Source organism: Doryrhamphus excisus, linkage group LG8 (assembly GCF_037039965.1).
Source record: "Doryrhamphus excisus strain RoL-2023G ecotype Guam linkage group LG8, RoL_Dexc_Guam_v1.1, whole genome shotgun sequence".
Classification (NCBI taxonomy): domain Eukaryota; kingdom Metazoa; phylum Chordata; class Actinopteri; order Syngnathiformes; family Syngnathidae; genus Doryrhamphus; species Doryrhamphus excisus.
The window spans coordinates 14442503-14456685 of record NC_136364.1 but is presented as its reverse complement, the minus strand read 5'-3'; the positions used below and the strand labels follow the sequence as shown (position 1 = coordinate 14456685).

At 41.7% G+C, this 14183-nt stretch overlaps 1 protein-coding gene across 1 annotated transcript; it reads right to left on the bottom strand.

Moving 5' to 3' along the window:
* Nucleotides 1-1969: 1969 nt before the first annotated feature.
* LOC131134441 (A disintegrin and metalloproteinase with thrombospondin motifs 15-like) lies at nt 1970-13253 on the bottom strand. Its single transcript, XM_058079730.2, has 8 exons — nt 12195-13253; nt 9930-10062; nt 7457-7624; nt 5764-6047; nt 4818-4995; nt 4556-4731; nt 3885-4060; nt 1970-3633 (listed from the first exon to the last, which is right to left on the bottom strand). The coding sequence occupies exons 1-8, from the start codon at nt 13050-13052 to the stop codon at nt 2856-2858; spliced, it is 2751 nt and encodes a 916-aa protein (XP_057935713.2). The 5' UTR covers nt 13053-13253; the 3' UTR covers nt 1970-2855.
* Between the last annotated feature and the right edge of the window lie 930 nt (nt 13254-14183).

Sequence of the window (14183 nt, the reverse complement as noted above, 5' to 3'; positions counted from 1 at the left end):
TCACAAAACAACTTGGTCCCCTGTCGCCCCATGCTGCATGGGCACAGATTGTCCATCAAGGACAGCTGCCACGCGTTCTTGTTAGTCTTTCGAACTTATTTGTCATTTGGCAAACATTTGTTCATTCAATTATTTTTTGTTCAAAATAACAAGCACAGAATTTTTTTCTCTTTTAAGTATTACGTTAAAAAGCTGACTATGTTAAAAAGCCATAGCATTTCAGTATGTGGAATCAAACTATGGAATGGATTGAGTAAGGAACTCAAACTATGCACAACGATGAGCCAATTCAAGAAACAATACAAGCAGTTGATGTTTGCTAAATACAAGGATGAAGAGTCTTGAACCAGTCATGATGTGCTATATATATCACTATATTGACACTTAGTATGGTACCCATTATGTCATTGTATGGTCATATCCCCTCGTACTTTGGTACATGACAAAAATTAAAAAACTAAAAAAAATAAAATAAAAAAAACCCTTAAAATATATTAGGAAAGCAGGAAGTGAACAAATGTAACAGTTACTGATTGTAAAAGTGCCAGATGGAGGGGTAGGATTTAATAAGCTTTGCTTCTTCTTACTCCTTTTGGACATGTGGAACTGTGAACTGATTATGGGATGCATTCAATTGTAATCTGATGCATGTTCAAATGAAATAATACCATTACCATTATTCATAATTAAAAGCCGGCGCTCGACCCGTGCAGTTAGGTGGCAGCTGTACCATTACACCACCAGGAACTGACGAGTGAGCGGGTGAATTCTGTAATTTCTGTGCTGCCAATCATTGTGTCAAGTAGCGTGGCGTCAGACCACTCATCTCATTATCTATCCTGCCTCGGGCTAACTTGGCGCATTCTTTGTGCATTATGCCCCCCCCCCCCCTCCGGTGATATCAAAACCGTACACACAGCACGTGTGCAGCGTGAAGGGAAGGACGCGCCTGCTTCCTCCCATTCTGGGAGCGACTTTAATTACTTCTCAGTGTGAGGAGATTGTTATATTTTTATATTGCTTACAAACTCTGGGAATGGTTTCTTGGACACAGAATAGCTTTGGGAGCAAAAAGTACTTCAGCAAAAAGGATTTTACTTTGTTGACTTATATTGCACCATTTTGTTCAATTGTTCGATTTTTACAGTTTTACCTCAGTTTCCATTGTTAGCAGAAACTGAATCATACGAAAACCGAAACCATGTCTTCCATACCAAACCCAATTCATCCATTTGTGACACATTTTATAGAGAATTGTTATAGTTTTACATGCAGTAAACAATGCAAAATGTTTGAAATGAAATGATTGGAAGATAATGAACATGAGAGGTTCCTCCATACTTTGGGTTCTTTCTTCAATTCAGTAGTGTAGTGGGTAGTAGTAGTGCAACGCCACAGAATGATATGCAGGAGAAACAGTGAAGATTTCCGTTGAACGTAGAGTTCTTGAGAAAAAGTGGTGTATGAAAACCAAGTAAGCATGTATTTTGTTGCTATACATTGTTTTGTATTGCATTTATATACGTATGCCATCCATTGTTTATGCTGCTTGTCCTTGGTCTTAAAGCCCTGACCTCAAGGTGCGGTGCACCTGTTTTTGAACACTTTCAAACGAACAAGGATCCTGCATGCTGTGGCTATTTATGCTGGTCATCAGGAATTGATTTTTTTTTATTGGAGATCTTTATTTATTAGAGAATTATCTACCAGTAGGTAGCAGTTTCATTTTCATGCATCATTTTTAAAATAATTTATTGCTAAAAATTTGGGGAGAAGAAAAAACGTCACGGCGGGAGAATGGTTAGCACGTAAGCTTCACAGCTAGGAGACTCGAGTTCAATTCCACCCTCGGCTATCTCTGTGTGGAGTTTGCATGTTCTCCCCGTGCATGCGTGGGTTTCCCACATTCCAAAAACATGCTAGGTTAATTGGCGACTCCAAATTGTCCATAGGTACATATGAATGTGAGTGTGAATGGTTGTTTGTCTATATGTGCCCTGTGATTGGCTGGTGACCAGTCTAGGGTGTACCCCGCCTCTCGCCCGAAGACAACTGGGATAGGCTTCAGCACCCCCTGCCACCCTTGTGAGGATAAGCGGTAGAAAATGAATGAATCAATGGAAAAAAAAAAACAAATACCAAGACCAGACCACACCGTGGGTTACCTGTACCCTTTCACCCCTGCTCTATAACCTCAGAGGAAAAAATTTGGACTTTTTTTCTTGCAATTATCACAAGCTTAGTATTTGTGAATATGATAATTTACTGAATGACACTGCAAAGTGGCATCATGTGGCTCGACTTTGATAGACATGCTTTAAGATAAGCTACAAATAAGGTAGTGCCTTATTACTGGATGTGAAATGTGTATTACAGCAGCAAATTATATGAAAAAAAGTGTGAGCAGATGAGTTATTGGAGTTCTTCAAGGTTGACAGGTCTGAAATCAGACATTTTTTTTCACCGTTCGCTAGTGGTCCAGGAAAGCAAGTCCTCGGATCGGCTGTTATGTTATCATCATATTGTGACTGAACTTCTGTTTAAAATCACGCCAAAGACGATTTTACAATAAAATATATTCCAGTAAGATATTTCCAATACAGTACTGTGTTTCACATTAACGTCGGTTCCTCTGTAAAATGAGAAAAACATCACAGGTAAAGTTTGCTACTGGTAACAACACAGGATTTTCTGCTCCCTTTCCACTTTTGTGGACAAACAGGCGTATTTCACACGTCCAGGAAGAGGTAGACTCACTAAAGTCCAACATGCCTCAGCTGGTTAGACAGTTGATCCCACACCTTGTCGGACGCAGCAACAAAAACCATTGATGTCCAAAGTCATTTCAATCAGCCTTAGCATGGCCTCAGATTGCAAAGATCCAGTTCCTGAGGCTTCTTTCTCCCAGAGCAGTGATCTCTGGGCAGACTTAGACCGTTCTCCGTCGTGCAGCGTACCGGCCGTCTCTTAAAGCCCCTTCCGCAGGACTTGGAACAGTGAGACCAAGCCCCGACGTCCCACATGGGACAAGGATCTCCACATGCTCTCATAGCAACGGGCCTGCCAGCACTGTCGCAACCTGCTGCAGGATGCCCATCCACACTCTGACACTGCACCAGACGTTTCTGCAGACCCCGACCGCAGGTCACTGTGCACGCATCCCAGCTTCCTGTCACCCAGTGATCCACCGGTCTCTTCCCCATAAGCTTTTTCTTGGCTTCCACTTTGTTGTTATCTGATAAAACGCTGTTGTGTGCCGCATGGCTCCTCTCCTCTTTCCGCAGAGTCTTTTCCTCTTTACTCTCCTTGGCAATGTAATAGGAATAGCGCACCCTGGGAGGGGTCATCTTCCCCACTGAGAGCACCTCCACGGTCAGCGCCTCTTGTAGCGGCCTGGTGGCCTGGAGGATCTCGACAGATGTTGAGGTGCCGCTGTAACGCAACAGGCTCCCCTTCACCAGCAGGTCACGCTCTACGGCTGACACCACGTAGTTTCCATTCAGCAGGTACTTCCCATGCCTGTTCTTCACCGCGAGGTAGTTTTCGTCACTGACAATTCCTCGGTAGCCCCGCTGGCGGATGTCAACATTGGAGGCGCCAACAGGAAGCAACACTACAAAGTTGTAGCCGTGACTGGAGAAGAGCATATAGAGTGTGTACATAGATCAGTGTCACTCTAGTTGAGTTGACTTCAACCCATTGCAAATGTTGACTGGTATATTTACTTAGTATCAGATTGTAATATTATGCAAAATATGCAATATTACCCACCCCTATTGTACAATAACATTTAGACAGAAAGTTATCCCTAAAAGTAGCCCATTTCGTACCGTGTCCCTCATGTTTGGATTGAGTGACTGAAACATGAAAACAAAAGGACTTACATGGGTTTTGTGAACATTCCAGAGACCTTCCCGCAGCCCTGGTTGTCACCGCCACACACACCACATTTGTCAAACTTTTTCTTGGAGTCAAGCTTCCCATCGCAGCCTGCTTTGATACATCTCCCCTGAACGCAAACAGCGCTGGAGTCCGGAGAACAGGGCGTCCCGTCGACAACCTGCATGGTTTGAATATTTCATTATTACGAATAAAGAAATATTGAAAAGGAAGACCACCCTCGGCCATCTCTGTGTGGAGTTTGCATGTTCTTCCCGTGCATGCGTGGGTTTTCTCCGGGTACTCCGGTTTCCTCCCACATTCCAAAAACATGCTAGGTTAATTGGCGACTCCAAATTGTCCATAGGTATGAATGTGAGTGTGAATGGTTGTTTGTCTATATGTGCCATGTGATTGGCTGGCGGCCAGTCCAGGGTGGAACCCGCCTCTCGCCCAAAGACAGCTGGGATAGGCTCCAGCACCCCTACGACCCTCGTGAGAATAAGCAGTAGAAAATGAATGAATGAATGAATGAATGAAAAGGAAGAGTGACACTAATGTTTTTATTATTTTTCCTGAAATGTCCTGAACCAACAAGAATTTACCTGGCTTCAACTTTTGCAAAGAAACAAAAAGAAATCAGCAGCAGAATGTTCCACTGAGCTGCAGTGCATACCTTTGGAGCAAGAACATAGAAGTAACCAGTCCCATTGGCACGGCAGATGAGCTTGCATTTATCCTTGGGGGAGATGCCAGAATATTTGGGAACCCATACCACAGCGGATCCCAGTCTGTTTGTGTTCAGGTTAATGCCATTGAACGCCTCACACTGCTCTTCACGGAAACTCTTACCTACAGATGCAAGCAAACAAAACAGTTATAGTAGCATTGGTAACATAGAACCCAGGGTTCTGTGCTAAATCATAGTAGCACTGTACCTGTATCAAGACAAGGACTCAGGTTGCAGGAACGATATTTAATACGAAGGCCGTAACAGTATTTGCCTCCATTCTCAGGGACTGGATTGTTACATTCTCTCCTGGCCAGCTGGACACCTCCACCGCAGGTTCTCGAACAATCTTCAAATGCACCCCACTTTCCCCATCTACCGTCCACCTGAGACAAATTAAATATAAAAGTAGCGTAAATTGGCTGCACGGCAGTCGTGTGGCTAGCGCGTAGACCTCACAGCTAGGACACCCAAGTTCAATCCCACTCTTGGCCATCTCTGTGTGGAGTTTGCATGTTCTCCCCGTGCATGCGTGTTTTTTCTCCAGGTACTCCGGTTTCCTCCAACATTCCAAAAACATGCTGGGTTAATTGGTGACTCCAAATTGTCCATAGGTATGAATGTGAGTGTGAATGGTTGTTTGTCTATATGTGCCCTGTGATTGGCTGGCCACCAGTCCAGGGTGTACCCCGCCTCTCGCCCGAAGACAGCTGGGATAGGCTCCAGCACCCCCGCGACCCTCATGAATGAATGAGTATCGTAAATTCTGGTGCATAAGCCGGACCAACTCAATTCACAATACACAAAGATGCTATGGTCTAAAGAAATTCTAAATAACTCACATTTGGGAGGTTGATATCGGAGGATATTTACATTTATAATTAAAAATGATTAATGGTTTTCGATTAATTAATCCATTAATCAATTCTAAAGAAATTCAAAGAAATTCTAAATAACTCACATTTGGGAGGTTGATATCTGATGATATTTACATTTTTAATAAAAAATTATTAATGGTTGTCAATTAATTAATCCATTCATCAATTCACTGTTGCAGCTCTAGTTTTGACTTTTAATGAGTTGACAAATGGGAATTTGTCTGACACCTAAAATTCAAAGAACTAGACCGCTTCTTCATATCTGCAGCGTCTCACCTTGATGTGCATGGTCATGTTCTTCTCAGTACAAGCCCCTTGGTAGCACACTCTGCCCGTGCCACAGCCTGTACCGTCTGCCCAGGGAAAGTGTCTGGTTTGACACACTAGCTGTCCACGTGCCTTCCCTGTGCACCACAGTTTGGTGCACGGCTGCATGTACGGGCAAGGCTTGGAGCCGTCCCCGAACGCCAGCTCACACTGTTGATGAAGACTGTAACTGGAGCCGGGAAGGTTGTCTGGAAGAGACAACTGCCTCTGGGGATGATCCAGCAAACAGTCTCCTAAAAGAAAATTAAAAAACGACATCTGCTTCTAAATCTGCTTTTAAAAAACCGTGCACACCATAATAATGAATGCAACACAGGTTGACATAAACATACTGATATGTCACAGAAATTACCCATTTTGGCAATTTTAGTAAGAAGAACATGGTGTACGAAGACTTCATGAGTTCTGGACATAAATTGCGTCAACTATGCATTATAAACATGTTATTATTTTTGAGTATAAAAGTGAGTATCGGACTGGATTCTGTCAATGAATTGAGAGGAAATATTTCAATAAATGTGACCAATAAAACACAGTCATATGGGATATTACAGCAATAGTATTGAGAATGTACACATTATTTATGTTGTACTAAACCTGGTGAAGTCTTTGCAAACAACAGTTATCGGGCTGGTCAAGAGGGGGTCATAAATCCTGTTTAATTGCCATGCAGAATCCACTTACAAGAGTTTACACTGAGACAAACATGGCCTAAAAAAGCTGCATGGTTATGTAAATATTCTTCTCGGCATGATATTAAATGCCGATGCATGTGCTTGCTAAAAGAAATCTACATCTATTTAGTTGCTAATTGCTTCATTTGTGTAGCAGCTGCTCGGTGTGTGCAATGTGCTTTACCGAGCTAAAACAATACAAGTGCAGCTGTGCGGCACGCACAACTTTTGTAAAGCTTCAGGAAGCTGCGGGGAGTTGCAGAGTATCCGATAATTCCCTGAAGCACAAAGGATGATGGTTTTCACATGACATACACACACTGTATGAGCTACTTGATGCAATGTCATTAGTGGAAAAAACATTTGGAAGCCTGAAGGCCAGACAATATTTAAGAATTCCATGGCTCTCACACTCTCTCATACTGGTCACTGGAACTTCCACATGGCACTTTATGGAACTCTGAGGATGTGGAAAAAAAATGTTGCTCTACATCAGTGCTTCTTAGGGGGTGGGGGCCACCCGGGGGAACTGTCGGTGAACTGTCAGGTGGGCGTGAGAGGCAGGGAGGATTTTTAATATTAGCGCCGACCTGCCAACATTTATGATTTTGTCGTACAAAAAAAACTATAATAGGAAAGCAGGAAGTGAACAAATGTAACAGTTACTGATTGTAAAAGTACCAGATGGAAGGGTAGGATTTAAAAAGCTTTGCTTCTTCCTACTCCTTTTGGACATGTGGAACTGTGAACTGATTATGTGATGCACTCAATTGTAATCTGATGCATGTTCAAATGAAATAAAACCATTACCATTACCAATTGAAAGCGCACAAAAAAATAACCACTCATGACTCAAATGGAACCAATGTCTGACTGAAGAGAAGATATACAAGTATATCACAACCAGCTGAGAACACAGACCCTGGACACAACCAGTACGCCTTCGTAGAGTCGAGATCCACACTCACCATGACCTCGATCCAGAAACTCAGTAATGATTGCTGCGCTGCACACAGACCAGGGATGACTCCTGTCCACTTGAATTAGAGTTGGAGACATCATGTGGTTGTCCTTTAGTTTCCCAAAGACCTCCTCGCATGCTTTCACGTTGTCATGGGGCATGTTGAAGACGTGACCTAAGAAGAGAGCGTAGGAAAGGAAGCAATATTTTTTATGTTCACTTCATTGAAAACAAGATGAACCATTTTTATGGACAGTTTGTACTACAGTGGAATCTGCTAAGGCCAACACCCCTCGGACTGGCTGCTGACTTCTGTTGACATAAGCGGTTGCTGACATGACCAAACCCAAAACTGAAAATAGAGAGAATAAAGAGTTTTCCATTTGTGCATATTTTCTGTTTACATATGACAATTTAAACTCTTATCTACATTAAAGTGGTTCCCGTCCTATTTGTCAGTCATGGCGTCCCACAGGGGTCTATGCTAGGACCTGTATAGTTCAGCCTTTATACGTAGGTCCCCCTTAGACAATGTCAATAGAAAACATAGATGACACCCAACTATCAATGAAACCGAACCAAACTAATCCAAACTCCAGGCATGTATTAAAGACATCAAGAGCTGGATAAAACTGAAATCATAGTCCTTGGTTCCCAGATTGCAAATGATATTGAACTAAAGAGACTTGCACAGCTTTTCCTTGCCTCCGTCGGCGAGTGCTTGTTTCAGTTGGATCTGTTTTCATTCATGAGTGTGACCTTCATGTGTAAAGTGCCATGAGATTTGTAATTTGGCGCTACATAAATAAATGGAATTGAATTGAATCCAGGTTAATACTGCCTTCAGTCTGATGGAACCCACTCAACATACATAAGCAGATGCTGACATTACCGAAATGGAATCCAAAACTAACAATTCTTTGCACATTTACACATTCTAGACAGTAGTTATGTTGCCGATTTGTCACGCTGCTTAACAATTCAACACGTCAATATAAACGGATACATATTTCAGAGAAATCACCCCTTTGAGTCTCGGTTTTTGTCAACAAAAGCAGCCAACCATGTATTTCGATGTCAACGTAAGCAGGCACTTTTATTAAGAAGCTGGACCATGATGGTCCAGAACTTGATGAGTTGGTAAACCACTGTATTAGACAACACTGTGGCGCATAAAACAGGCTGAAAAGGCATTTGTTCATTGTGTACAGAAAAGGCAGAGTGTAGCGGGAGTGATTTGAAGCTGATGTCATCGCAGGCAGGAATGTAGCTGCATGGGAATATAAAGTATGGCATACGTCCATGTGCTTAACCAGGCCTGACAGGGGAATTCAGTTCCCAAGGAAACAATTTCTTTCCCTTAATATGAACATGAAGAACTTTCCAAAAGAAAACAAAACTGTGGTTTCAGTGTGTTCAATTATAAGACAAAAATGTTCGGGGAAATTGTGTAATTAGTTATTACATTGCATATATGGGAGGAATGGAGCCTCTCGTGGGGCCTTTGCATTTAGTTGTTGGATATGACAAGAGGCCTGTTTCTGTTTCAGCCAACCAGAGAATCAGCCCCGAGGTTGTTTAGGAATGTATACACCAGAAATGTTTCATCGCAACATTGGCTTCATCAATGGACTTATTATTTATCATTTGTGAATCCATAAAGGTGAGCTTTTGGTTCCATTGTGGGAGCTGTGCATTTCGCTAAATGAGGCTCCTTTGTTCATTGGTGCTAATATTAGCAATCAAGCTAACTGTATGACCAACTATTGTTCTAATAAACATCATATTTACTTAGTTTCCTTGTTGATTTCTGAATGTAATGTGCCTTTGGGTCATCATTATGTTTATGTAATATGAGTTATATAACTTTACTTATCATTTATTTGTGTATTTGTATTGTATGTATGTTGTTGTTCATTGTTGCTAATATTAGCATTCAAGCTAACTGTATGACCAATTATTGTTCTAATAAACGTCATATTTACTTAGTTTCCTTGTTGATTTCTGGACGTAATGTGCCTTTTGCTCATCATTATTTTTATGTAATATGAGTTATATAACTTTACTTATCATTTATTTGTTGTATTTGTATTGTATGTATGTTGTTATTCATTGGTGCTAATATTAGCATTCAAGCTAACTGTATGACCAACTATTGTTCTAATAAGCGTCATATTTACTTAATTTCCTTGTCGATATCTGTATGTAATGTGCCTTTGGCTCATCATTATATTTATGTAATATGAGTTATGTTACTTTACTCATCATTTATTTGTGTTTTTGTATTGTATGTATGTTGTTACAGTACCACAGCATAAAGCCTGAATAAATCAACCAAACAGAGGACAACCTGCCGTGTTCTTTGACTTGAACACAGATTTGTACCTTTGACCTCCAAACCAGTACATCCTTGGATACATTCTCACCACTCCGAGAACCCTCTCCGAATTTACCCCCAACAGTACAAAGATCACTCTTACCAAGTTCATGGGCTGTTGTAAAGGCCGAAGGCAGGCCATCGTCTTCAATGACCGAGCAGCTCCTCTTTGGGTCACACATGGTTCCAACATCAGCCATCCCCAGGGTGTCGCAGGTTGTGGCCCCGCAAAGGTTCTGGGTAGCAACAGTGTTTGTTTTATTGCTTTGAGAAGGAATATGAACTTACTCATATTATGTTTGCATAAGTCTGAGGCATGAGCTAGACAAGTAAGGGATGATGCCAGATACTAATACAAAGCACAGGACCCATGTTTGTCATCAACATACTCTGTGTTGACGCATGGGCTCAAGAGAGATTGGAAAGTTTGGAAAAAATACTTCCACGTGCACATACAATTATGCCGTTACCGCTAACACAAGCGGTACTGCAATGAAAACCGAAACTAGCCAACATCGCTTTGGGCATGTTTTAATGTGCCTGTGAGTATTCTCATTGAATCAATTGCATCTGGACTGTTCATGTTGTTTCACCTCTCATTCAAGGAGACAAATTCTTCAGAACATGCTTGAAGACTACATAGGACAGCTCTAGTCTGATTGTATAGCTCAGTTCTAGCCTAGAGCTCTCTGATAGGTCTCGGCTCTCTTTTTTTTCAGAGTTTCCATCATTTCATGCCGAAAAAGCTCTAATCTGACTAGATAGGACGACTTCTCTAGTCTAGGCTTCATCAGTTCATGGACAAAGACTAGATAGGACAGCTACAGCTCTAGTATGACTAGATAGGACAGCTAGAGTCCAACTATGCTAGAGCTGTCTTAGAAGACATTTTGCCTCTCATCTGAGCAGGCTTCATCAGTTTGTGCTTAAATACTAGATAGGACAGCTCTATGAATTGATGCATGGTCCTGAGAGCACTTTACGTAACTAAACAGTAGTTATATTACTGTTGCCATTTCATGCTGTTCAGCGTTATTGATGAAGTTAACAATACTGCAACACATGTCAACACAAACGACCCATTTTTCATAGAAATGACCCGTTTGGCATTATGTCAACAAAAGCGGTTAACCATCTATTTTGTTGTCGACTTAATATAATTAAAGAAGAAGTTGTTATCGACATAAATAGAACTGATTTAAGTGGCTGTAGATTGAAAATGTTCGAAGTTCGGATAGGCCGGTAATGTTTTGATGTATTGTTAATACGGTAATGTTTTGATGTATTGTTAATATGTTATATGTTATGCTATTACATGTCATGGAGATTGGGGCGGGTTGGCTCGTTTTCCACTCCCTAAATACTTCAGAATTTATGGCTGAACTCAAATTAGTCTTTTAAGCATTTTGTGGCAAACCACTGGGCTGGACCGATGTTATGTGGAATCGTTTAAGGAATTAAACTAACCCGCAGATGCATGAAGGAACTCGTAATTTGAGTCCTCTAATTGGTTATTCTTGCCTTTTTTTCATTATTAGCCACCTGATATGAAGTAAGTGTATATGAAGCATCTTTTTCTGTATCTGTTTCCTTTTTTTATTTAATATTTTTAAATATTTTTTTTTATTATTTGGAGACCCACTTTAGTATGCGCCATAGAACACAGCATCATCTGTTATTCCCTGTTCAGTTTTGCTCATTTAAAAAAAGTTCCTAATAACCAAGGCCAACTACGGCCACACAGTCAAGAGATGAGGAAGATCTAGGTTTCAATCTCCACCAGTTAATTGGTGACTCCAAATTATCCATAAGTATGAATGTGAGTGTGAATGGTTGTTTGTCTATATGTGCACTGTGATTGGCCAGGCCACCAGACCAGGGTGTACCCCGCCTCTCGCCCCAAGACAGCTGGGATAGGCTCCAGCGCCCCTGCGACCCTCGTGAGGATAAGCGGTAGAAAATGAATGAATAAATAAAATTGTTCATAAGTATGAATGTGAGTGTGAATGGTTGTTTGTCTATATGTGCACTGTGATTGGCTGGCCACCAGTCCAGGGTGTACCCCGCCTCTCGCCTGAAATCAGCTGGGATAGGCTCCAGCATACCCCTGTGACACTAATGAGATAAGAAAATGGATGTTTTTTGTCTCTCATATGTTTTTTTCCCTACAGCAGTTTACAACATCATATGCAAATGATTTGTCAATGGCATTATGACGTCATTAGCCAATCGCTTCTTGTCTTACTGCATGTGTCAATAGATAAGTTGTAATGCGCGAGGGGTTGATTTTTTCAGGCTTCTGGTTGGCCAAAAAAAGCCAACAAATGTGTTTTTATGTGGTCATGTGACTGTATAGCACATTGCTTACCTGTTTGGTGAAGAGAATAGCAGTATCCCAGTACTCCGGATGCTTGTCGTTAAACTTATTTAATTTTTTCTGCCAGGAGCAGAAATTACGCAGAGTCAGGGCTGCATTACTTGAAACCTTGGGTCCCTTGTCATCCTCCCTGAGCACCATAAAGCCCACAACCACGATGTTGATGGAGTTTAAGATGCTTGGGTGCTTGTAAAGCTCGGCTGCCACTGACATGAGCGTCAGCAGGTAATGCTTCAGATCATCTCCGTGAAATGAATCCATGGACGCATCCGCCACCACCAGCGCTTCCACAAATCTGGGCACGGAGGCGAATCTTTTGGACCTCCCCAGACTTTCCAATGAAGATTGCGCAGCCTTCAGGTCGCTCATGTACTTGTATTTCTCCAGGGATGTGTTAAAGTTGGAGTCCGGTGCTACTCCACACCTGCTGGAGGGCATGGAGCTACTCCGGCGGCGGATGAGGTGCGTCCCGTTTGGAGCGTCTCCATCCTGGGGTGCTTTAGCGAGGCTGATGAAATACTCCATACCGTTCACATAAAAGCTCCCTTGGAGACCTTTGCACAGGCTCAACGCCGCGAAGGAGTCCGACTGGGAGTTGACATCCCCGGAGTAGAAACATCCTTGGAGGTCTGCAGGTGCGTTGGCTTCCATTCTGAGAAAGCTAGAATCCTGTTGGAGGTGGAGGTAGAACTCCTGTTTGAAGGCGTGAATCCTATAAATCGCTTGATTTACATGCGTGGGGACATCAACACGACTAGGTTGGCAGAAGTCAGCTTCCATGCAATGCGTCAGTGCCACATAGAGTAACACTTCCATGCACAGGAGGAGAGCACTAACAAGTTGAGCCATCTTCTTGAAAGTCACGTATATGTTTACAAAAACTACACTTTCCAATCGGCTTCTTGTTCTTTTTCCATATTTTTTCCCGTCCAATCCACTGTCACTATGCGTGGACCAGCGATCAGCTCCAAGTCTTCATCCTTCCTGCACACCGCAGCCACTTTGTGAAATACTCAAAATATTATTGTTGCTGTGCAGCGTGCGTGTCAGGAGCCACAGCATCATTAGGAGGGGGCGAGGGGATCGATACAAATCTCGATCCTGTCGATACTTGATTCATTTCCATAAACACCTGACCTGACCTATTCATATCTTGTTTAGGAAAGAGGAGTTAAACACATATTCAAAAACTTCATGTAAGAAGTACCAATATTTGTATGGCCAATACTGGCTCCCTATTTACATGGTATCCGATCGATGCTGTATCGCTCACCCTCTGAAAACACAGAAAAAAGCCATTCAAACTTGGATGCACCTGCACTTTGTATTTGGACACTAATTACAAATACAAATATCCTACTTAAAAATAAACGTTGACCCACCAAAGACATCGACATATATTTTATTCATCCATTAAAGTCATTAAATTATACTTAGAAAAGTATCGACAATCAAAAAAGAGCGACACCTGTTGGTATATAAACCTGATCTCCCCTTTGCAAGCTAAACACACGTAGAAAATTAGCGATACTCTATTACCATCTAGTGGTCATATATGGCAATGACAGGGATATGAGAGTAATATTATTGCACGTGCAGCGAGCAGTGGTGTGGGAGTATCCGAAGAGATTCTGTGTGTTTGAGTGACGTTAGAGGTTGTTAGATTGTTAGATTAACTGATAATACACATCATCTATTGGGCAGAAAGATAAGTGGTAAGTGGAAAGGGTCTAACCACATGATTTAAATCACGTCTATTATATTTTTTGTAATTATAGAAAAAAATTATATTGTTACTGATTGTTATGCTGTCCATGTTTGTGTTTGGAATCCCGGTGTTCGTGAATGCACCTGGGTGCGTGAATGTGATTGGTGTACAACAAGGAAGTGTGTTGGAAAACGTAATTCAAAACTAATTTCCTGGTGGTAGTAAGTAATTTCTTTTCAATACCTTGTAGTAAAGCTACAGACGAAACACTG